The sequence below is a fragment of the Sorex araneus genome, chromosome 1, assembly GCF_027595985.1.
Source record: "Sorex araneus isolate mSorAra2 chromosome 1, mSorAra2.pri, whole genome shotgun sequence".
Taxonomy (NCBI): domain Eukaryota; kingdom Metazoa; phylum Chordata; class Mammalia; order Eulipotyphla; family Soricidae; genus Sorex; species Sorex araneus.
The window spans coordinates 353,423,363-353,450,123 of record NC_073302.1 but is presented as its reverse complement, the minus strand read 5'-3'; the positions used below and the strand labels follow the sequence as shown (position 1 = coordinate 353,450,123).

The following is a 26,761-nucleotide window of genomic DNA, read 5'->3' as shown; positions in this document are numbered from 1 at the left end:
GAGAGGCAAAACAGTATAGTAGAAATGACATCTGCATTTGTGTATTCATTGCAGCACTGTTTACAATAGCCAGAATCTGGAAAAAACCTGAGTGCCTGAGAACATATGACTGGTTAAAGAAACTTTGGCACATCTACATAATGGAATACTATGCAGCTGTTAGAAAAAATGAAGTCATGAAATTTGCATATAAGTGGATCAACATGGAAAGTATCATGTTAAGTGAAATGAGTCAGAAAGAGACAGACATAGAAAGATCACACTCATCTGTGAAATATAAAATAAAAGAGTGGGAGACTAACACCCAAGAGTAGTAGAGATAAGGACCAGGAGGTCTGCCCCACAGCTTGGAGACTGGCCTCACATGTTTGGGGAAAAGGCAGTTCAGATAGAGATGGGAACACCAGGTAGAGGATATTGGGAAGACCCATTTGGGTTGGAAGATGCGATCCAAAAGTAGACCATAGACCGAACATGAAGGCCACTTAATAACTCTATTGCAAACTACAACACCCAAAAGGAGAGAGAACAAAAGGGAATGCCCTGTCGAAGAGGCAGGGTGGGGTGGTGGGGGATGGAGTGGGGGTGGTGAGAGGGATATTGGGATCATTGGTGGAGGAAAATGGGCACTGGTGGAGGGATGGGTAAAGAATCACTGTATGAGTGAAATGCAAACACAAAGTTTTAAAATGTACATCATAGTAATTCTCTAATAAAAATTTTTTTAAAAAGGATGAACCTTTTTTTCACAAGTATATTCGTGTTGGCATACTTCCAACTTCAGTTACTGAAACATTTTCTCCTTTAAAGAGAAATGTTTCCAAATAGCTGATGAAGTGGTCCTGGTGTATGTGAGAACAGAAGAATCTCTCCTTTGATGCAATCTCTGAGGAGTTTTACAACTGAACACCTGGAAGTAAATCTCAAAAGTCCGAATACTTTTCTGGCAATCTTTATTTTTTATTATTTTATTTTATTTTATTTTTATTAGTGAATCACCATGAGTTACAGTTACAAACTTGTGAGCTTTCATGTTTGCATTTTGTTTATATCCCTCCACCAGTGCCCAGTCCCCTCCACCAATGTTCCCGGTATCCCCCCCACCCCACCCTACCTCTGTGGCAGGGCATTCCCCCTTGTTCTCTCTCTCTCCTTGTGGGTGTTGTGGTTTGCAACAGAGGCACTACGTGGCCATCGTGTTTGGTCTATATTCTATTTTCAGAGTGCATCTCCCATCCTGTGCGGGTCCTCAAACCACACTTTACCTGGTGTTCCCTTCTCTATGGGAGCTGCCCCTTCCTCCAGCATGTGGGACCAGCTTCCAAGACTTGGAGCCAACCTCCTGGTACTTATCTCCACTATTCTTGGCTGTTAGTTTCCTATTCTGTTATTTTATAAATAGTGGTATGTTAACCAGTTGGTCCTATTTTCTTCTTTTTCTCATATTTCCTTTCCCAATACTATCATTTTCCAGTGATTATTGGTAGAAAACAAACTTTGAAACATGTCAGCTTATCTGAGGAAAACCTATTGAATGTTAAAGGTGATGAAAACCAAATCAAGCAAAAAACCAAACTTCCAGTATTAAGTTTTTTTCTACTAGTCATGCCATGACACATAGAACATGTGTAAAAGCTGTAACCAATGTGATACCACAAACTGGATCTAGATTTTTGGAGAAGGAACTAAGCTCATAGTAATTTCCCTGGGTAAGTCGCATTTCTATTTTTACTTTTGCACTGAAAACTGATAGATGGGGTGTTTTTAAAAGCAACTTTGAGATCACCATGATCTGTATTCCACCCTGTGTGATCAGTAGTTTTGAAGGTCTGATAACTATCACTGTCACTGTCATCCCATTGCTTATCGATTTGTTCGAGCGGGCACCAGTAACGTCTCTCATTGAAAGACATATTGTTACTGTTCTTGGCATATCCAATACACACGGGTAGCTTGCCAGGCTCTGCCGTGCGGGCGCTATACTCTTGGTAGCTTGCCGGGCTCTCCGAGAGGGGCGGAGGAATCGAACACGGGTCGGCCTCGGGAAAGGCGAACGCCCTACCGATGTGCTATCGCTCCAGCCCCTGATAACTATATGTAAACTAAACTATTTTGTAAATGATTATTTCCTTGCGTGTGAGCGGACTAAAATGCCACATTTAGACAGCATAAGAGAATATAAACATGGATAGATGCTAGCTAGAAATTAAAATATCTGGGCACCACATTTGTAAAACATTAATATAGGTTATTGATCCTAGATAATTTTCTTGTAGAAGGTGTTTTAAATGAGATAATTTGTTACTACTTTTCTGCTTCTGATTTAAAGCATAGAGGTCTTCTCTTTTCATGTTTGAAAAACCTGTTGTTATATTGATCTCATCTTTAACAGTGATAAAAGAGATCAAAACTACTCTTGTAGTAAATGGCCATAGAATATGAAAAAATTCCACTTACTCTTATTACTGTACCTTTTTACAAGGTGGGCTTAGCCCTGTTGTGATTATGGCCCTTGCCACATTGCCTAGAGATGGGCCAGTTTAATGAACTTCTGTGAATTCAATAAACCAGTTCATCTCCTGAGTCCATGAAAAGGTTTACAATCATTTTACATCTTCGTTTGTCCATATATATTCTCAATATTTATTAAAAATAATTTCTGTGCCAAGTATTAGAGATAAAGGAGATAATAAGACAATTCTCCAATTCCTACAAATTTCTAGGCTAGCAGATAAGCTATTGACTCTCTTTTGGGACCTCTGTCCTTTGACCTGTAGCTGCCAGCAAGGCAGAATGCCTTATATTCATGAGCTCTCTTCCTTTCAAATCCATCATGCTGAATCTGCATTTATATTATGCTCAAATATTATGCTTATGATATTTCTATACATTGACAAATGATTTGATACTTTTGATTCAATTTTCCTTCTCTACCAGCATCAGTAGTATTAAAGATACAGAAGCTAGTACAATGCTATAGATTATACTAAATTTCTTTACCAAATTAAATAGCTCAGAGCTCACTTTATACTCCCAACTAATTGAAAAATTAATAAACAGGGCAGGATTAAAATTTCTAGTAAAAATATCAGAAGTTAATTAGGTTGTTTTGTTTAAATAGACTGTGTTTAAATATTTAAATAGAATTTTAGGTTGTATCCAACATTTTCTTTCTAAATACTAGGATTTTGGAGAAGACAAGTAATTGTTTATTAAATTGGGATTTTGGAAATTATAGTTCTGCAACATGACTTTCAAAAGCTCTTTTGAAAATTCTAGAAAAACTGGAGCCCAGTGGAAAGTAAAAAACTTTACTGGAACTGGTTTGTATGCTTCATTCTCCTCAGTCTTGTTACAACCTCCCCAAATACTGAATTCATATAATAAGGGTCCCATGAGCTAAAAATATCATATTGGATAAGTCATCCTGAACATATTTCTTCTAATGATGATAGTTTCTTATTTCCAAAGCAAGCTTAGTTAAATTGCTTTGCACATCCCATTTTATTATTTTGTTCTTACTATTTCAGGAATTTGCATAGATTTGAGCTTATATTATTTTCAGATTAATAAGAACCATTTAAATTTACTTTAATATAATTAATATAATATAATTAACATAAATATTCAGTCATGGAACTTACAAGAAAATGAACCAGAACAAAAATCTGGCCTTGTGAATCATAGACCACCAAAATTCTCTGCAACTCCAAGAAGCTAAATTAGTATAAGGTTTTTGAAAGAGGTTGAATCACTGTGAAAACGTGGAAAAAGTCTTTGGTGGTGGAACCAAACTTGTCATCACAGGTATGTACCAGAAGAACGCAAATTTTTCAACTGAAGGGAAGCTGGGAAATGATCATATTAGAACAATAAGTAGTAACAGTTTTAGAAAAATATGAGGACAATGGGGATTAGATGCTGAGCTCTGGACTGGGGATGGTCAGAGACTAGAGCAAGAAACTGGCATGCACCCATCTCACCTTCTGTTCCCAGAGCCACAAGATCCCCCCGCATCTTTTTTTTTTTATTTTTTAAAAATTTTTATTATATCACCATGTGGAAAGTTACAAAGTTTTCAGGCTTATGTCTCAGTTACACAATATTCAAACACCATCCCTTCACCAGTGCCCATATTCCACCACCAAAATCCCCAGTATACCCCCCGCCCCCCACCCCAACTGTATGACTGATGAATTTCACTTCATTTTCTCTTCACCTTGATTACGTCCCATATTTCAACACAAAACTCACTATTGTTTTGGGAGTTGTGCCCCCAAACAAGATAGCCCTACTAAGGAAGCATTTGATAATTGGTTTGTCATTAAAAGATTGTATATTTTCAGTTTTTAGAAAAGGTCGCGCGGCCGCTAACGCGGCCGCGCGGCTCGGATGTGTTCCAGTCCCGCAACCCGGAGCCGTGTTAGTTGCTGCTCAGTGTCGCCAGGGTTCCATCCGGAGAAGGTGTGCCAGCTGTACCTCCTCCGTCTGGATCCCTGGTGTTGTTGGCCCGGATTCGGGTCCGAGCATTTCTCCGGCTGCGTTGCTCACCAGACTGCCTGGCCTCTTCTCCCCCCCGTATCTTTGCATGCATTCTTGAACACCGAGAGCTGGTTGGGATAATCCTGGGAGCCCCACCTCAAAGTCATAAATTAAAATAGAGGTTGGACTAGTAGGAGATACTTTAAACCAAATAATTCTAATAAAAGATATTTTGGACAACACTGTGAAAATATTGTGGTAGGGTTCAGCTGTGTCTACATGTCAACGTGTGTAGTGTTGGTACTTGCTGTATGCTGCCGTCCTGCAAGTGTGTAGCACAAACAGGTCAGTATTGTGAGGTGATACATTAGTTTTCTGATGGCTAAGTTATGAAAGAGCTTTGGAGTCGGCTGACCTGGAGCCTTGACGCCATCAATTACTATTTATGTGAACCAGGGTGAGTGGTCTCTGGCCTCAGTCTCCTAATCCATAAAATAGGAAAGTGGTATCCAGTTGGGATTGTATGAAAAACTGAATATGAATAAAGTACTTGACACATTGTCCAACACATAGCAAGTATTGAACAAGAGTTCTATTAATTGGAATGAAAACAAAGAGAGACTTGTACCTAGCATAGAGTTTGTTCTCGTCCAGTATTATTGACAGCAGAAATTCCTCAGGACTTCAATTGTACTCCTGAACTGTTAAAATGAAGAATTATTTAAATTTTCATTCATAACTATTTTCCTCTAGTGAGTTTTTTCTCACTGTATTAGACCAAAAGTTTAAGATGTATTTACATTTTGTTTTTGTTGTTTTTAATGTGTTTTAAATCATAATTAATTCCTCAGTTTAATTGATAGCATCACCATGACGATAATATATTGGCCTTTAAATTTATAACCAATAAATAAGAATTTTACATATGAAAGTATGGGTTTTGCATGTTTATCAGAAGAAAGATGTCACTGTCACTGTCATCCCATTGCTCATAGATTTGTTTGAGCGGGCACCAGTAACGTCTCTCATTGAGAGACTTATTGTTACTGTTTTTGGCATATCCAATACGCACGGGTAGCTTGCCAGGCTCTGCTGCTCAGGGTCGATACTCTCAGTAGCTCTCCGAGAGGCGCAGAGGAATCGAACTTGGGTCGGCCGCGTGCAAGGCGAATGCCAAACCGCTGTGCTATCGCTCCAGCCAACCAAGACATAAAATTACAAAGATATGAAAATTTAAATGTTAAATAATCACAATTATTTATTGATAAAAGAAGTAAATAAAATAAACACAAATAAGTATTGCTATCAATATTAGATTAAAATTTTATTTCAATTAAATGTAATCGACATGTATAAATTTATATAAATTTTCACTCCTACATCTTAATGAAATATAAACAACTCAGATAATATACTTTAATAATATTATTTAATTTTGTAAATAAATACTGCACTGCACTGTCTTCCTGCAAATCATCAATTTGCTCGAGCAGGCACCAGTAACATCTCTATTGTGAGACTTGTTGCTACTGTTTTTGGCATATCGAATATGCCTGGGGTAGCTTTCCAGGCTCTGCTGTGCAGGCGGGATACTTACTATAGCTTTCTGGGCTCTCCGAGAGGGACATAGGTACATGGTAATAATTTTGAAATGTTTCTATTTTACCTGGTTTACATTTTATGTACAATAGAAATTATTTCAACCACACCAAAACACTGCTAATTAGCTTACAAAACATATCTAAAGAAAAAAATTAATATGTAAGTTCAAAAGTGTAGGCATTAACCACATATAATTAAATATATTGTATAATATAAAATAACTGTCACTGTCACTGTAATCCCGTTGCTCATCGATTTGCTTGAGCGAGCACCAGTAACGCCTTCATTGTGAGACTTGTTACTGTTTTTGGCATAGCGAATACGCCACGGATTGCTTGCCAGGCTCTGCCGTGCGGGCGAGATACTCTCGGTAGCTTGCCGGGCTCTCTGAGAGGGGTGGAGGAATCGAACCCGGGTCGGCCTCATACAAGGCAATATAAAATAAATATTAATAAATTCATTGGTTAATGTTGGCTATATCCTGAGTTAAAATAGTGAAACAAATAGTGTATCTAAGGAAAGGGTAAGTCAATAAGAATAGTGTTGTAAAATGTTTTAAAATTAGTAAGCTGATTTTAATTTTTCTTAGTATAATGTATCAGAAGTATTCCTACAAAGAAGCAAGGATTCATGGAAATAATTAGGATTCTTACATACTCATACGTAAGAATAGATGTGTGTGCACTTGTTCTTAGGTCTTGTCTGCTCATGCTCTGTTTACTCCTGGTGGTGTGAGACCCTGTTTGGTGCTGGGGATTGAACCCAGCTTGGCTGCATGAAAGGAAAGTGCCCTACCTGCCACTCTGCTCTCATATTCCAGATTCTTCAATATATTGGCAGCCAAAACTATCTAAACATATGGTTAAATTAAAAATAATTCTACATAACATTTCAAAATGTATAAACAAAGTATACAGTTGGAGATATACTGTATTATCACTATAATCAATAAAATAACACCACTAAAAGCCGACTGACTAAAATTGACGTAAACTCATTATTGCTCAGTTATATTTATAATATGACATAAAACCCAGTACTATTGCATATAGATCTAGTAAAATATCAGAAGTTTTGCTAACAAGACAGAAATCCTCAACAATTTTTTCCTTTTCTTCTTAAATAAGAAATATAAAATTGCCCATTGACTTTTAAACTTACTCAAAACTTGTTCAAAGATATTAACAAAGCATTTGAGTTTCATTGCAAATAGAATTAGAGTTTAATATTTAAATCATTGTATTGACAATGAATGTACTACATAATTGCTGATTATCATTGAGGCAATATATATCTTTGTAATTTTTTAATGTATTTTGATATTATGTGTGCAAGAAAATTTGGAAGAAGTACAAAATTTCACCAAATATAAAAACACTTTATTCAGCAGGTAGGAAGAAAATGCTAAACCCTATAGAAATTTGAGAAATCTTATATTATGTACAATTTTTAGGGGAAACAAATATTTTTGTTTTGGTATCAAAGATCAAATCCAGAGTCTCGTGCATGCAAATCACTCTCTCCAACACGAAACTACAAGCCTAACCTTGAAATTCCACAGAAAGATGTTCTTTTAGCAAACATTTGCTATAGTGAGATAAAATTCTGTTAAGTACATTACTTGAAAAGATCAATAGAGAATAATTTTATCAATCTGAAATTAATAGTTGAATTTTAACAGACATCTTGGAAATATTTTTCCTTTGCTTCTATATTCATGGCAAAGAAAATAATCTTGAGGTTTAGCCTTGACAACATCCACAAAAGAACTGCGCAACGTTCAGATATTAGACTGAAGTGTTGTATTAAAACGAAAATCGCCAAGAGAGCTTCACTACTTCCAAGCTGGGCATAGAATGCACATTTGAAACTAAATGCTGAACTTGATAAATTTTACCACAGCTTGAAGCAGAGTTCCATTAACAGAAGTTACTGTGTTGTTTAAAACAGTCATATTCAATCTTTTTATATCTGTAGGCCATGAACACAGGAGAAATATTTTGATAAGGCAGAAATGAAAGCAATTACAGTAAGAATATGTACATATGTAGCTAGAACAGCTGAGGTACTTGTCTTGGTTGCGGTCAACCTGGTTTCTATGTCAGGAACCACAAATTTTCCCTCAAACCCCTGAGTACAGAGCCAGAAGCAAGACCTGAGAACATCTGCATAGTAACTCCAAACCAAAGGAAAATGAAAGCTATATTGTATTTTAATACTTACTAAGGTACCACTATATGATCCAAACTTTACCATGTGTTAGTAATAATCTTTTTGTAGTTCAGCGACCTGACAGCAGTCCTTGGTATAAAGCAATTTTAAAATGATAGACATCCTCCTGGCATTTATATTATAAATGATATAAAATGGTGCATTCCAGATTCAGTGAAAGGAAGAGTGGTGTTATGCAGGATTACAGAACAAGGAAGTGTGTTGTTTTTCAGAGACTTAAAACAAATTCACGAGATGTGAAAGAAATGACATTAGAACCTACCAAAAGCATTGGCCTGTAAAGTGGCCATCAACTGACTAGGTTCCTCTCTCATGATGAAACAATAAAAGCTTTTCTTTTCTTTTTTTTTTTTTTTGCTTTTTCAGTCACACCTGGCGATGCACAGGGGTCACTCCTGGCTCTGCATTCAGGAATTACCCCTAGCGGTGCTCAGGGGACCATATGGGATACTGGGAATCGAACCTGGGTCAACTGCATGCAAGGCAAACGCCCTACTTGCTGTGCTATTACTCCAGCCCCGAAAGCCTTTCAAAATGCATGAGTTTGTGAATGCTGGAAGCCTGATATGAGATAGTTCAAAATTGTACCATCAGCGGTGAGGTAGTGCAGCAGGTAAGGTGCTTGCCTTGCAGGGACTGAGTGTGCCTTCCCAGGGCACTGTGGGCACTGTGACCCCTGAGCACAAAGCCAGGAATAACCCTGATCACACACACACAACCTCATCCTGGTCAACAAAGTCGTACCTGTCATTACCATGTGGAGAAAGGACAAAAGACAATTTTCTATTCAGGTTTGAAACCTAGTAGTTGTGACTTTGGAAAAATTAAATAACATGTTCAATATCTTTTCCCATTGAAAGTAAGGACAATAATAAGTAGCTAGTGATAATGAGTAGATAAGTGATTCCATGAGGCCATAAAGCTCAATGGCAGTTCTTATCCCTTTCATTGTGCTCTGGGTTGTTCCCAAACCACACAATGCTTGTGTTCCTCAAATAATGCTTATAAACTGCCATTCCATTTCCTCTCACAGAGAGACTTGATGGAGATTTTCCCTCCAAGCCCACTGTTTTCCTTCCTTCACCTGCTGAAATAAGCCTCCATAAGACTGGAACCTACCTCTGTCTTCTTGAGAAAATTTTCCCTGATGTAATCAAGATAGATTGGAAAGAAGAGAATGGCGATAAGATACTGGACTCCCAGCAGGGAGATTCCATGAAGACTGGGGACACCTACGTGAAATCAGCTGGCTGACAGTCACCGGGGAGTCAGTGGAGAAGAAGCACAAATGTCTCGTCAAACTTGAGTTTAACAGAAGAGGGGTTGATCAGGAGATTCTCTTTCCTTCAGTAAAGGAAGGTAGGTGTATACATAAATACAAGCCCCCAACCATTCCCGCCCTCAGAGAATCCCTGTCTTTTCTGACAGGTACTAATAAAAAATAAGCAAATAAAAATGTTCTTAAAACATCGCTATACTAAATGATAGCATGCATATTATATCTCTCACATAATAAGATTGTATGAAATTTAGAATTTAATAAAGATGGCTCTTTCCACCTCACTTTCATTATATGGACTATTGAGGTCAGAAATGCTGTTTTTAGGAAAATGCTATGAGCTAATGGAACAAGATCCTTGGGGACATATAATAACTTAGCACACAATAAAGGCTCAGAAAGAGAGACCCCTTTTGATAATCTTGATTTTGAAATAAGAACAATGATATGTCTTTCAGGAATGCTTTACTCAGCAAACAGAATCACATTATACAAGTCTTGCTACACTCAATGAAAACTTCTAGCAAGATTTTTTGTGCAGGAATGTTCATTCACTATATCTTCATTAATAGCAACTCCAAATGAACACAGATGCCCAATAAGAAATCAAAATAATAAATTAAGGAATGCCTGTGATAGACTGGTATGGCCCCATAAAATTAAAATTATAGATTATTTAAGAGACTAGGACAATAGTATGGTGGGTAGGACATTTGCTTCACAAGCAGCTGACCCAGATTCAATATCAGCACCCCATGTGGTCCACTGAGCTGCACTAGGAGTGATCTCTGAACCAGAGATCCTAGAGCCAGGAGTAAACCCTTGCACACTACTAAGTGTGGCCCCACAAAAAAGAATTAAAAATAGACTGTCTAAAAATGGAGATTGTCTAAAGAAATTAAAAATATATAAAAATATTTTTATGGAGGGGGTACAAAGAAACATATGCCCAGTGGCAGTGTAATTAAAGATTATGAGAACTAGTCTTCAGTAAGAAGCTCTCCACTAGGAAGGGCCTGGGAAGGGACCACTATGACAAGGGTGAAGGGGGTGGTCACTCCGCAGGTGGACTCAGTGATGAAAGGAAGTCAAATTCACGATAGCCTCAGCAACAGTATTTTAAACCACAGTGCCTAAAGGAAAGGGAAATAAGAGGAAGAAATTACCTGCCACAGAGGCAGATTGGGGTGGGTGCTGGAGGGAAGAGTACATTGGTGAAGGGATTGGGGTTGGATCATTGTATGCCTGAGACTGAACCATGAATAACTTTGTAATTCACAGGGATTCAATAAAAATATCTAATCAGAATTTTTTAAAGAAAGAAAATAGGCATAGCTAATACCTGATTTATATTAAAATGTTAGATAATATCTTCACCTGGTTCAGAACTTCAAATTTCTTCAAAATGTACTAAGCAATTTTGCTGCGGTCACTGTTTCCTCCTCTCCAGCTCTTACAAGTATGTAATTTGTTTTATGTATCCTTCCATGCTTATTAAGACACCAGGAGGAGCTATAGATTTTACTCAAAACTCTGGAAGAAATGAATCTGGTGTTTATTTCTTTGCTGGTCTGAGAAAACAAAACTAAACTTTGTGAAACATTAACCAACAAAACCTATTAGTTTGCCCTGAAATGTGAAAAATATTTATGAACTTTAATGAAACAAATGAAATATCGGTATTATTAATATATTTTACAAAATATAAATTAATAAAATGTCTATTGTTGAAGGATGTCACCCTGGAGATACTTGTGATGCATTCTTCTTACACATCCTGGGCACCGGGATTTCCCTTGCATCATTGCCACACACATTTCCGTATTTAGTTAGTTACTGTCACAGAAACACAGCCTCATCATCCACTTGCTAAGGACGCTGGTCCTATTTCCCAATGCAGGGAGGTCACTAAAAGAAAGGAAGGAGATTCACAGAAAAGACTGATACAAAATCCACCTCTTAAGCTTCCTCTTTCTACGCTAATGCACAGCATCTTTCAGGATTCTTGACCATTCATGTCTTCTCTGACTAGAATATCTCTTCCGTGGTCTACTAACCTTTGAGTAGAAACTGTGGTAAAGAGCCAGGCCCGAGAGAAACACAGATTCTATCACAAACCTTTCAGTCAGGAACACCAGGCATCTTGCAGAGAGTCCTGCTCTCGTTTCTGCGCTGTTTCTCATCTAAGCTCAGAAGAGCTGCCATGGCAGTACTGAGGGTCTACAGTGAGCCACTCTGTCAGAGCTTAAGACTAATTGTCCATCAGATTTTCATATGTTGGACTAAAGATTGAGAAGTAGGGAGAAATATCCCAGGTTTATATTGTGTTCAAAGAATGGCAGTAGAATAAAATGTATTACTGTATCACTGTCATCCCAATGCTCATCAGTTTGCTTGAGCAGGTACCAGTAACGTCTCCATTGTGAGACTTGTTACTGTTTTAGGCATAGTGAATACGCCACGGGTAGCTTGCCAGACTCTGCTGTGTGGGCGAGATACTCTTGGTAGCTTGCTGGGCTCTCCGAGAAGGGTGAAAGAATCAAACTTGGGTTGGCCGTGTGCAAGGTGAATGCCCTACTTGCTGCGCTATCGCTCCAGCCTAGAATAAAATGTAGCCATTGAAAACAATGCTACTTGGACTTATAAAATAATTTTAAAATATTCACACTAATATATTTTAAAAATCATGAATATACCATAACCTCAGAAAATAGAAATATCTTTATTAGTTAGAAGAATTCAGAGAATGGAAAATAAACAAACTCATAGAAGATTATCCCTTTGAGAATAGATGACTTATTTTGCCTCTATACTTTGATTAAACTTACATTTTTTAAACTGGGCTACTGTAGTTTTATCTTCAAAATATTTAAAGTATTACCATTGTGTATGTGATGATTCAAGTCTCCTCATGCCTCTAAATATTTATGCTTATATATGCATATGTAGTATGTATATATGTAAGGAAATAAGACACAAGATATAATAGTGACCTATAATATAATTGAAGTATAATTAAACACCTCTGGAACCCAGCCACAGCCATGCTCAGGGCCACTTTCCACACATTCAGATGAGCCTCATGTATGAAGGAACTGGCAGAGGAAGCCAGGTGTGCGGGACCCGGGGCCGAGATCTCCAAGAGTGCTTGGATCGAGACTGGGCCTCTTTCACCCAGACCCTCCATTTTGCAGTAGCTAGGCAGTCACTCCCAGAAACTGCCCCTGACACTGTGTGATGCCATCAACAGCCAACATACAGAGATGGCATAAGTGCGCAATGTGGCCTCGTGACATCTAATAGCCTAGTTCTCCTTCTTGGAGAACCTGACAAGCTGTCGAGTCTATTGCCCACACGGGAGAGCCTAGCAAGCTCCCCATAGTGTATTCACATCCCAAATACAGTAACAGATATATACATACCTCTCAGAGAGCCTAGCAAGCTACCGAGAGTATCCCACCCACACGGCAGAGCCTGGCAAGCTACCCGTGGCATATTCGATATGCCAAAAACAATAACAATAGGTCTCATTCCCCTGACCCTAAAAGAGCCTCCAATCGTTGGAAAAGACGAGTAAGGAGAGGCTTCTAAAATCTCAGGGCTGAGTGTAATTGAGACATTACTGGTGCCCACTTGAGTAAATAGACGAACAACAGGATGACAGTGATACTATAATATCTCCAGTATATAATATAATATACTTACTATATATTGTTATACATTATAATGAATAATTTAAATACATAATGGAGATTTTAACAAAGCATACACACACAGGGATCAGTAAAACCAAATCAGAACATAGAACTTTTGATATATGTCTTAACAACAACCCCTGCTAGTATCTCATAGATGTGAGCACTTATTTAAGCTACAGATTAATGGTACACAGGAGTCTTTATCTTTGGTTACTGAAATAGATGTTCACACAGATGATATAAATACTTGCAATATTCTAACAATAATAGGCTAATTGAAGGAAAATATAAATCCTAATATGAAAACGCTAGTAATATTGATATTTTCTTGTAAACCATGCAATCTTATTCTGACCCATAAACTTATGGAGATAAATTCAAAGTATAAGTAAACAGAGTGTCTTTCTTTTCATTTTTTTCTTTTTTTCTTTTTTTCTTTTTTGCTTTTTGGATCACACCGGTAATGCACAGGGTTACTCCTGGCTCATGCACTCAGGAATTACTCCTGGCGGTGCTCAGAGGACCATATGGAATGCTGGGAATTGAACCCGGATTGGCCATGTGCAAGGCAAACACCCTACCACTGTACTATCGCTCCAGCCCCTTTATTGTCATTTTTATACCTAATTTGACTAAGTGTTTTTTGATTGACTCATACTTATTGGAGCCGTCATATTTGCCAACACAATGGTTCTTAGTTAGTCTATTTGCCATGGCACTCATCTTTCAAATGGAGATCACTATGAGAGCTATCTCAGCTATCTCACAGAACTGTTAAAATAATTAAATAAGATGATCTTAAAATAACATTTACTAAAGGACATACTTACAATGACTTACACATCAAGTCCTCAACAGACAAAAGATGTATTGATTTAAAGCTTACTATTAAATATTGAACAAAAACCACATATATTTATAAAAATATAGTAGTTAAAATCCCATACCTATATGTAAAGGTCAGAGAAAAAAATCTGGGTGCCTTTATTGTCATTTTTATTATGACTCATTTAAATGATATTTTCTGTAATGAATGACTGCTACTTATTGGCGTTATATTTATCAGCAACATGCTTTGTGTTAGTCACTTTTCTTGCAGGTGACATAATATTTATGGAACATTTCCAAGATCTAGGGTTAGTAGAAGCTCATTTCCATAGCTTCTCTGCTTTATTTGTTCTCCAGCATTTGCAGGTTAATTCCTTCTTGGCAGCACCCAAAATATCAATGAAATTTGATTCTGAGTTGTAAGATAAACTAGCTTGAAAAATACTTAGTTCTTGTCATATAAACTAGTGTCAATTAGATTAGATTTTCATTGCCTTATTTTTGCTTTGTTGTGGTACATAAAATTAGATTTTATATTCAAGTCTTAAATCACCCACACATCATGGGAGGCCAGACATGAGCTTTTTGTGGCGAAGACTCAGCAGGTACAGTTTCTTTTCTGGTACAGTTTCTTTAATGCAGGATTAAGGGGAACCATTGAATAAATATGAAGACCAGACTTCCCCACAGCTTCTTTGCAGATATAGAACGTCTTGACTCATCTGTACTGCACTCTGCTAAAAAAATCTTCATTTGCCAGATCATGAAGCAGCCCAGAGATCGACTATCTCAAGCTACCACTTCCTCAGAGACACGGAGTCACCCCACCTCTTTCTACTGGCTTAAGGCCTAGTGTACCCTAACAAGGCCCTCACTCTCTCATCTTCTCCCCGGAAAGACAGTCTGGATGAGGAAATGTCTTCCCTGAAAGCAGTCATATTTTCATTCTTCTGGGCATGTGAGTTATTGCTCCATCATTTCAGTCTACTGGAAACACTAAAATAATTCATTATGTGCAATATGTCACTTATTCATGTGGATATCTCTTCCTTTCTTCCTTCTCTTCTTTCTTTTTCTTTCTTCCTTCTCTTCTTTCTTTTTCTTTCTTCCTTTCTTTCTTCCTTCCTTCCTTTCTTTCTTTCTTTCTTTCTTTCTTTCTTTCTTTCTTTCTTTCTTCCTTTCATTCTTCCTTTCTTTCCTTCTTTCTTTCTCTCTCTCTTTCTTTCTTTCTTTCTTTCTTTCTTTCTTTCTTTCTTTCTTTCTTTCTTTCTTTCTTTCTTTCTTTCTTTCTTTCTTTCTTTCTTTCTTTCTTTCTCTCTTTCTTTCTTTCTTTCTTTCTTTCTTTCTTTCTTTCTTTCTTTCTTTCTTTCTTTCTTTCTTTCTTTCTTTCTTTCTTTCTTTCTTTCTTTCTTTCTTTCTTTCTTTCTTTCTTTCCCTCTCTCTCTCTCTCTCTCTTCAAATGCAGTTAGCCTTGGGCAGATGTCTTTGGAACAACCTGAAAAATCAGTTTCTATGACCCTAGAGAAGAGTGCCACCATATCTTGTAAGATGCACAATGGAGACTTTTACAACGCATACATACACTGGTACCGGCAGAAACGCAATAAGAACATGGAACGTTTGATATATGTCTCAACAACAACCCCTGCTAATCGTCACATAGATGGGAAGAGCAAACTTGTGGCAAGTAAAAACACTCAAACATCTACTGCAACGTTAATAATAAAATCCCTGGAGAAGGAAGACGAGGCTACGTACTACTGTGCGTGCTGGATGCACAATGCTGGAGTCACCCAGAGAGCCCGCACAGAAACCAGGTGCAGGGCTGAGCTGCCCTCGGCCTGCCCACGAAGCCTGCATGAAGAACCAGCCTGGACAGGCCTAGGAGACAGCACAGGCAGCCTTCCTGTTTATTACCGACAGTGCAGAGAATTAAAGACTCAAGGGAAAACCCTTCGTGCCAGAGTGTTTTGGTGATAGTACCGCCCACATTATCACTGTAATGTTTGTGCCATAATTGTCATTTTCTCCCCTTTAATATGGTCATTTGAAGCTTGGATAGATAAAACAACTTGAAAACTGCAGAGCGATTGCTTTTTGCACTTGGTCAGTTCACTGAAAGAAACTCAGCATTTATTATGTTGTTGTTGTTTTGGGCCACACCTTTGTTGTTGTTGTTGTGCCCAGGACTCCCTTCCTGCTCTGTGCTTAGGGAAACTAATGCACTAAGGAATTAATCAAAAATTGACTTCTCTGTTGAGTCTGAATAATAGAGTTCTCTTCCTCGTGTAAGTATAATTGCAGTGGCTGATAAGACTTCGAGAACATGAAATCATTTTTAAAAAATAAATACTAAAATGTAAAGTGAAACCAAAGACATTATTTACATATTTAAAAAAATGAAAACAGATGAAAGAAGAAAATTTTTCTTTAGATATTTATAAAAGGACATCTTTCCCTGCCATTTCTGAAACTCAGATATGCTCCTTCACATACAATCTGTCTTATTTGCATTATAGTGGCAGAGGTGAGTAATTATAGAAAAGGCATTGAGGTTCCCAAGCCTAAAATATTTATTATATCTTTACCTAAAAATTTAAATGATAATTATCTATTATGATAATTATTATCTAATGCTTTACCCCAAATTCTTGCTGTGCTGCATGGGGTTAAGATAAAATGTTGAAGATTTTACTATATGAAAATAAGAACAAAGCTTATGTGGTGAAAACTAACAATAATTAATCCAAAGACAATGGGCAATCACTAGAATATCTTTTCAAGGGCCAGGGAGGTGACTCAGTGGTAGGACATCTCCCTTGTTTGTGTGAATCCCTGAGTTGAATCCCTGACACTGCAAATAAGTTTTAAATATCCTATAGACAAATGGAAAAAACCATGAAACAGGAAAAATGTCAAATTCATGAAGAGAAACTTAAGGAATAGTTATAAAAATCATATAAAACTGTTCACATTCATTTATAATATAAATGCAGTTTTAAATCACATTAAGGTATCATTTCTCACACATAAGACTGTCAATACTGTAAGTTTTACAAAATAACCTGTTTGTGACTTGGTGGAGAGAATGATAGGTGAGAATGATACATTGTTAGTGATAATGCAAATTTTAAAATATTTTAAAGAAAGTTTATAAATATTTACCGTTCGACCTAGCAAAAGCATTCTTAAGAAATTTACCCCAAAATGTACAACTTCAATAATAAGAAAAACATATATGAAAGGACTGATGCAATAGTACTGCAAGGTAAGGTGCTTGCCTTGTACTTGGCTGAGCAGGTGTCAATCCCTGGAACTTCATTTGGTCTCTTTAGCCTACCAGGCATGATCCTTGAATCCAGGAATAACCCCGACCACAACCAGGTATAGCCCCAAAACAAGAGAGAAGGAGAGAGAGACAGAGACAGAGACAGAGACAATAACAGAGAGACAGAAAGAGACAGAGGAGAGAGGAGAGAGACAAAGGAGAGAGAGAAGAGAGGAGAGACAGAGGAGAGAGAGCAGAGAAAGAGTTTCTCATGCAAAACTAAAATTAAATTGTGGGTATTTTTTGTCAGCTTAACCCCTCTATAAGATATGTTAATTCATTTAGTCAGAGAAACATAGAAATAGGTCCCAAACTTGAAACTACATACACATATAAAAGATAAATAGTAGAAACAGAATCAAAAAAGTAAAATATAATGTATCTGAAGTTATTTTACATTTCTCTATAAGAGAAATTGGCAGACTTTCTCTGTAAAAAATTATATAGAAAATATAGCAAGTTATCCAAAAGAGCAAGCTACAAAGATCATCTACAAAGGTGCTTACATGAAACAACATATTTTCAGCATAGATGAAATAGCTTTATAGCTTTATGTTGACAGACTAACCAGGCAAAGTAAATAGAATATATCCTAGAAAGGATTTATCACCTAGATGCAATGAAGAGTGTTTATGATTCTTATGGGAAGATCAGACTATTAACAGGAGTTTGGAAGAGGGCTATTTTAAGCCACATGGATGACTCAAGACTTCATGAGGCAGGAACTGCATACAAAAAGAAATAACAAGAAGACTAAGCCTGAAAATAATGCCTGATGATAGAACTCAATTGCTTCAATCTCATAATAATAGAAAATAAAAAGCTATTTATTATGAATGAGCAAAGGAATAGATTTTTGGAAAAGGAATGTTCTCACAAAGACATTGTAAACATTGTTAAAATGACAATAGATTTTTAAATTCTTTTTCATATTTTCAAATGTTTTTTTTTACATTTTTTTTGCTTTTTCTTTATCAACTAAGTTTTAAAACTTAGTTCATAAAGCAGAGCATAAGATTGATTCCAATGTTTCCCCGGTAATTTATCAATGACTTACAATGATATGGCATTTCAGGGGTACAGAATGCTTCATTGACTGCTGTGGAGGCTAAATCTAACACTACCTATACTGGGAAACTGTAACATTGATCCGAGTCACTGTATTCACTTTATCCTGCTGGTTTGGACTTGAACCCACAGTATTTCCCAAATATGTTGTATTTTGCTTTTGCATTACCACACAAGCCATTTTTAATTTTAGACTTTGAATGACAGGAAACAGTTATGACAACTGGCAGAATTCCCTGTGTTGAGAGAGCCTCACAGCTGGCATGGCCTTTACTATCAGCCTAATTTTAACCCCCTAAATATACCTGGGTATGAGTAGATAGTTTATTTTAAAGGTACAAATACCTTTGGAGGTCAATAAGAAAATCAAAGAGGGAAGGGAAGAGGAGCATGGCTGAAAATTAATTGGACTTCAAAACCAGCATGATAAATTGAGCAAAACTAGTGATAAATAAAATATGAAGAACCCAAAATGATTTTATCATTGACATGGTAATAAAAGGCAGAATTTTGCTAAAAGTTAAAACACTCTAAGGATGTATTCAAAAGGTAGAAATTGTTCATGGTATAAAGTTGATCTAAGACATTGTCACTTATATCAAGGACCAAATGGAGAGAATAAATGCAGCGTTGTAAAGGAAATCTAGTCAGATCTTACAGGAATGAATAGTTTCTCCAGAAATCAGTGGAGGACTTGAGGCAATCTCCACATATTAGGCTGCCCATTTACATCTCTGTTTTGCCATGTTACCCTGATCCGTTAACTTGATCCACATTGGAATGAACATGGCTAAACTATCCGGTGAAAAAGCCAAATAGCTTGCACATTTCCCCCCTGCAAGTCATTTATTCCGTGAGTGACTCCAGAGCAGTGACTGCAGGTCTCTGTTCCAACTCCCAGGTTCTTCGATATTTTTTTTTTAATTTTTTATTGAGTCACCATGTGGAAAGTTACAAAGTTTTCAGGTTTAAATCTCAGTTATACAATGCTCGAATACCCATCCCTTCACCAGTGCTCATATTCCACCACCAAGAATCCCAGTTCTTCGATATTTTTAAGAATAAAATATTGAGTGACAAAGACGTTCAGATTCTGAGTTGGAAAGTAGAAAACTTTATTGGAAAGTAGAAGAGGAAACCAAAAGGCGCTCCCCAGGTGGGGAGGAACTTGGTATAGGAACAAGTTACTGTGGCTCCTTTTGTGGGGTTTTTATAGGAAAACTGGGTCTTTGTGTTACAGAGAATGCAGGAAGCTAATTATGGTTCTAGCAGGTTTGATCTCTCTGGCCATTTGCATTGGGTATTTTCTATACCCTAATCTCCCTTTACACCTAAATTCTGGGGCAGAATTTTATGTTGGACAGCTGTTAAGTCCTTATTTATCAGAAAAATCCCAAGAATTTTCAAGAATTCAAAATGTAGGATTGGGGCAGCCAAAAAAATGGAACTGATCAAAGCAGCTGACAAAGGTAAACTGAGGCTTCCTTTCTTATGTGTAATTCAGAGTTCATCGCTTTGAGTTTTGGGCTTGTAAATAAGACTCCAAAGGCTTATGAGGCTTCCAAAAGCCTTGAAATAAATTCACCTTTCTACTTTGCTTCATTCAAGATACAGAGGTTGGTTTTTGACATATTAAGTAATAAAGACAAAAAATTGAATGCAAAATTATTATATAATTTTGTATGATTATATAAAACAAAAATTTAAAGAGGAACAGAAATTAATTGTTAGGGGTCTATACTAAACTATTAACAGAATTTAATATATCAACAGAGTCCACTTTCTGGGTAATGGGGAAAAGAGTAAATAGTTCTTATTCCTATTTGTGTTTCTTTATAATATACATTATGATTATGTATGCATTCACATCATAATAGGAAATAACAATGATCTTTGTTTTAAGACTCTCTATGATTCCCATGTAATTTAATGGGAATTCTTTTCTCTGATGGGGTCATCTAAAGTCTACAGTCAGGTAAGCTCAATTTTAAACCAAGTCCACAACTGTCTGATGAAATGTGAAATATGCAAAGCTACTAGAAGTCCCCCATGGCAAATGAAAATGTAGATTTCCTGCACAGCATCTCCTCACGTCTGCTAGTTTCCCCCTTCCCTCCATCTCCCTCGCTCTGTTTTAGAACAATGGATGACTTTAACACTTTAACAGACAAATGGTTCCTTAATGAATATCAGATGGAGAAACTTTCATAGCAATGGGAGAAATTTACTGATAAATTTGCAGACCTATTTTAGCAGGAAGTTTTGGGGGAAGTATGAGTCCTTTTCTTTGAAGTCTGTGGGTCTAGACTGTGCATTCAGAACACCACTTCCTCTAGCTAAATCAGTGCTCATATTTTCTCTGCAAACCTTCCACTGTTCAGTAACGACCCCATACCACTGCAGGCAAAATGCTGCTCCCCTCAAAAGCCATCCTGGTGACCTTTTTGACCTGTGAGTAGCTGTACTCAAGGATACAGCCTTCATTCAAAGGGTGGTGGGCTTGGGAAGTTAAGTCAGCCTTCCTGGGTAAAAGGGAGCATATGGTCATTCAGATCAAACTGCTAGATTCCATCTTTACCTTGAATTCTTCAGGAAGAACATGTAGACTTTGGATTTAGACCATTTTTTGATTAGAGAATAAATGTATATACCATTTTAGTGAAGATCAAAAGTTTTGCCTTTTACCTTTCTCTTTTAGACACAAGTGCAGACATCCTAATAACACAAATGAAAACATCCATTATTAAGAAAGAAGGAAACACAGCATTTCTTGAGTGCCAGGTCAAAACAACTGCCCTCAAAAGGAATGTGTATCTACACTGGTATCGACAGAAGCCAGAGCAGCCGCTACAACGAATTCTATATATTTCCTCAAATGAAAATGTTGTTCATGAACAAGGTATTAGTGAGGAAAGATACGAAGCCAGGAAGCTGCAGAGTGAATTGCCAGCAAGTCTCCGGATACACCAGACAAAGGACGAGGACGCTGGTCTGTACTACTGCGCGTGCTGGGATACACTGTGTGGAAACGTCCCCCTTTACTAAACAAAAACCCTCCCATGCTGCCACGCACACGCACACACACACACACACTCACATACACATATACACATATACTCACACACATATACTCAAATACATTCACCCATACACACACTCACATACACATATACTCAAATACACTCACCCATACACATACACACATACACTCTCACACTTACAGTCACATATACTCACATACACACTTGCACAAATACACACTTACACACTCACACACACTCACACATATGTTCACACACATACATTTTATCTCCTTCCTCTAAGAACAGGGAGTTCAAGGAACAATCTTGACGCTTGTTGCCCGGTTAAGCCCTTTCTGGCTTAACCTCACCCTTCTGGGACCAAGGGAAGCTTTTCTTTTCTTTTCCAATTTTTGTCAAGGCCCCTATTTAGGACACGGTTGCATGCATACAGTTTTCTACCATCACTCCCACAACTGCTTTTCAGCTTCCCTCCACCAATGAATCACGGGTGCTTCACATCAACCCCATGCTTGTGTCAAACTCAGTTCTGTAGGGCAGTTTTCAGGTTCTCTTTGATACCTTTGGCCACTTGTTATTGCCTTGCTAGGTTTCTTTATGACCCACATGTGGGAGATCACTCTGTATCTGTCTCACTGCTGTCTGACTTCTCTCAGCATATCTTCTAGTTCTATCCAGACCATGGGAAATCTCATCTTATCTTATATCTGCATAGTCAGGCTTTTCCAAGTGCCAGAAATGGTCTCTGCTTCACCAACTACTGGAAGCCTCTTAAAAAGGCAGCCACAAACCAGTGTTCAACATAGTATGTTGACTTTGACTGAAGTAGTGTACGATGAAAGATACAAGTCTTTTGAGTCACATAGACCTGCACTTCAGATTCTTGTTTAGCATTCACCAATGGTGTGGTCCAGGAATATTATTACACTGTTTAAATTGTTTTTCACTCTGCATTCCCAATTTTAAGTAGTCGTAGTGCTTACGACCTCATAGTACTGAACTGCTGAGGCCTGGATAAGTTCCTATATATCAAAGTTTAGTATAATGTTCAGTGGAGGACATGAGGCAATCTCCACATATTAGGCTGCCCATTACATCTCTGTTTTACTGTGTTACCTTGTTCAGTTAACTTGATCCACATGAGAATGAACATGGCTAAACTATCAGGTGAAAAAGCCAAATAGCTTGTACATTTCCTCCCTGCAAATCATTTATTCCGTGAATGACTCCGCAGCGGTGACTGCAAGTCTCTGTTCACGACTCCCAGGTTCTTCAATATTCTTTAAAAATTTTTTATTAGTGAATCACTGTGAGGTACAGTTAGGTTCTTCAATATTTTTAAGAATAAAATATCGAGTGACAAAGATGTTCAAATTCTGAGTTGGAAAGTAGAAAAGTTTATTGGAAAGTAGAAGAGAAAAGAAAAGGCGCCCCCCAGGTGGGGGCAAATCCCAGTGTCTTTTCCCATTATGGTCAATAAACAGAGCACAAGAACATCGAAGACTGTAGCAATAACTTTAGCATCACACTTGGTGAAGTTTCTGTAAACTTAAGATCGACAAAGTATACAGAGTTCTGCAGAAGGTTATGGAACACTACTCACTTTTTATCTTGTTTTTGGGCCACATCCAGCAGTGCTCAGGTATTACACCTGGTTCTGTGCTCAGAAATCACTCCTGGTAGGGTTTGGGGGACCATATTGGGTTAGTGCTGGAGACTGGAACTGGAAATTGAATCATTTCCACATGCAAAGCAGGTGCCCTACACACTGGACTATGTCTCTACCCCCTTATCTCACTTTTTACTACATGCAGTAATATTTTCCTTCCAGTTCCTGTGATAGCCATGCATAGCTGCCTCAACATTAAAAATGTGGAAGGAAAATAACTTGTGGCTCAGGCATTGGAAAGGAGCAAAAGAATAAATATACTTGAAGCAGTACTTAAAAGGAAAATGAGAATTACCCTCAAAGGGAAGCTAACATTATTCTCTAGTAGTTTGCTCCTTCATACCAGAAGTTAGACCACATGACACTGCAACAGTTCTAAGGACTTTCATTGGTTCTAAAACAAACCTACCTTCCCTGTCCCTGCCTCCATGTGGAACAGAAGGCCACAGCTGCACCAGAGCCCTACTTCACAGTGTCTGGTGGGGACCATTCAGACCAGGCACCGACAATGCTGTCCTTATGGATTTTTCTCGTATCTTTGGCTTGGGTTTGTAGGTTGATACTTTCCCCTTCTGTATGTTATTGTATTTTGTTCAGTTATCAAAATATTTATATTAAACAAGATTTTCTTTGGAAAGTGTGAGAAGAGAGAAAGAGAGGAATTGCATGCCCAAGAGAGAGTACCGGTTTCCCCAGAGAGGAAAAAGCCTCTTATTATAGTTTCTGTGTTTGAAATCAATCATTTTACGTGCCTAATTTCCCTTCCTTCTTTTTCAGATGGAAACACCAACATAAGAATTTCCCAAGATCAATCCTTTACCCGAAGACTAGACAAAACGGTGCATCTAAGCTGCAAGCTGTCTGGGATTCCTCTCGACAATGCCATAGTGCACTGGTATGAGCAAAAAGAAGGAGAACCCCTGAGACGAATTCTTTATGGCTCAACCAAGAGTTTTAAGCAAGACAACCTCAATCCCCGCCTGGAGACAGATAAGAAAGATAATGGAATATTTTACCTGATCATCAATAACGTCATAGAGTCTGATGGAGCCACCTACTACTGTGCCTGCTGGGATCTCACACTGTCACAGAGCCGGAAGGGGCCTGTAGGGAAACCTGCTCAGGGCCACCCTCCCCTGGCTCACACACACGCAGTCTCACGGTCTCTGGTGCCCACGCAAAGTCTCACTCCATGGACAAAAAGCCCGTTGAAAGAAGAACATGTGAGGACAAGTCTAGCCTGAGGCCCCCATTTAAATGAGGGGTCTGAGGCCCACAGCTGGTGGTTTGTCCAAGGGTGGTTAACCACCGAGTGGTGCCTACACCTGCATTTCAGATTCTCAGTCCAGACCCATTTCCTGCCGCAGAGCTTTCTCAAGTGACAGCTCCACAACCCAATCACCTATGATACATTGACAAAGTATGTCATAGTCACACTGCTGAAAAATATGGGTCAGCAATGGGTGGACCCCAGCCCTGTCAACTCACTGTTTGTGAACACACGCTATTTGCTTTCCTTCCTTTCTCTAGCTTCCTATCTCTTAAATATGCAAATCTGGATTTAATGCCCCATCATGCACAAATCTATTGGCAAATGGGAGGGAGAGGTGTGTGTGTGTGTGTGTGTGTGTGTGTGTGTGTGTGTGTGTGTAAGTATGTAAATTCCCAATTCTTTGCAGAAGGGAATACCAGAGCTTATCTACAGAAAGACCATCTTTGATTTTGATCACCGGGACAAATCTCAAGTAGATAGTACAGTAGATAGAGTGCTGGGTTCAGTCCCTGATATCTCATATAGTCCCCTGAACTCCACCTGGAGTGATCCCTAAGTGCAGAGCCAGGATTCAGTCCTGAGAACCACCAAGTGTGTGGGGGGAAAAAAAGAGTATGCAATTGCTTCCTAGTTTGGCAGCTCTATCCTGTCTTCAGCTTTAATAATACTCAATAATAATATCTTTATAATAAGGCTAACTTCTACTATTACAATGTCTTTTCACTGTTCCATTAAAAAATTCTCAATTATCTCTTCTCCCAATTAGAATTTTTATTTTTGTAAAATTTTATTTATTTTTAATTAGTGAATCACCGTGAGGGTACAGTTACAGATTTGTACTTTTTTTTTTCTTTTGCTTTTTGGGTCACACCTGGCGATGCACAGGGGTTACTCCTGGCTCTGCACTCAGGAATTACCCCTGGCCATGCTCAGGGGACCATATGGGATGCTGGGATTTGAACCCGGGTCGGCCGCGTGCAAGGCAAACGCCCTACCCGCTGTGCTATCTCTCCAGCCCCCCAATTAGAATTTTGAAACACCATAAACATCATATTCTTACACCACAGAACAAAATACAAAATATGTAATTTTGAAAGGAATTACGGTCCATTCATATGAAAATATTATTAATGATTAGTATCTGTACAATATTTAATGTTTTCTTTACAAATACGTAATTCTCACAATTCACTTATGGCATTTCTCACAATTTTCATAGGAGTTTCATATCCTTTAATAAAATCTTAAGTTGTTTTCCTTATATAATTTTGTAAATATAATAAACTATAGCATTTTATTCTTTTAAATTATACTACTTAACTCCTTCATAAATCACAATGTTTTCATAAAAAAAAGAATAATATATCAGACATTCCCACAATGTCATTATATTTCTTTGGCACAGGCAGTGACAAATTTTGCCCCTGGGACTATGGCAGGACAAGTAGGGTAGGTCTAGAGAAGACAGGGTGGCTTTCAGGCCTGTCAGAAGAACAACCATCTGTACTCGAGGAGCACTCAGCTGCTTCTGGCTGCTTCTTTTTCCCCCTGATTTGAGATGAGGGGCAGGAGACTGCACAACAGCCTCTGGAAGTTTCTTTTCTCAATATATCAGACAGCCGAATCTTGTTTTTAAGGTTTAGCTTAAATTAGAAATCTGCTCTTTCTGTTTTGCAATTTTTTGACATATAGAATAATTTAATGAAGCAAACAACTATGTAAGTAAAGAGTTGGAAATATTAGGCAGGAAGTGCAAGCGAGAAGATCCTGGAAGAGAACTAGTTTGGAGTGGTGACGGAAGGTCAGTGTAGCTGACGGTGTCTAATGCCAATGTGCAGCAGATGCTGGTGGCAGAGAATGAGACAGATACATAAGGAGACACACACATACAGATTGTCAAGCTTTAGTGCATGGGTGGCTAGCCAAAAGCTCATTAAAATTTTTTTTTTAATTGAGTCACTGTGAGATACAGTTGCAAAGCTTTCATGATTGAGTCTCAGCACACAATGATAGAACACCCATCCCTCCACTCCACCAGTGTGCATTTTCCACCACCAGTGTCCCCAGTCTCTCTCCCATGAGCTCATTTTTTAATACAGTATGGCTCCTCCCTCCCCGCCGTGCTCCCTATAGGCGAGCCACTGTGGACAGAGACACCAACACAGTTAGTGAGCACATCAACATGCAAAATGGGTAAGGAAAGCAGAGGTGCTCACACAACACCCACGAAGATAAAGTGCAGGGCGGGACCAGTGGTACGA

General features: G+C 38.1%; 2 protein-coding genes across 2 annotated transcripts in view; both read left to right on the top strand.

Moving 5' to 3' along the window:
• Positions 1-9,358: 9,358 nt before the first annotated feature.
• LOC129403404 (T-cell receptor gamma alternate reading frame protein) lies at positions 9,359-9,505 on the top strand (the record flags this gene model as incomplete). Its single annotated transcript, XM_055131209.1, is given in 1 exon segment — positions 9,359-9,505. A coding segment is annotated over 1 exon segment (147 nt), but the record flags the coding sequence as incomplete, so codon positions are not given.
• A 5,499-nt stretch (positions 9,506-15,004) lies between these two features.
• Positions 15,005-26,761, top strand: part of LOC101557335 (T-cell receptor gamma chain C region C7.5) — a 29,354-nt gene continuing 17,597 nt past the window's right edge. Inside the window, exons 1-3 of the mRNA XM_055123647.1 lie at positions 15,005-15,079; positions 15,587-15,887; positions 17,717-17,720. Coding sequence (XP_054979622.1) covers positions 15,037-15,079; positions 15,587-15,887; positions 17,717-17,720 — 348 coding nt within the window. The 5' untranslated portion in view covers positions 15,005-15,036. The remainder of the gene's footprint in view (positions 15,080-15,586; positions 15,888-17,716; positions 17,721-26,761) is intronic.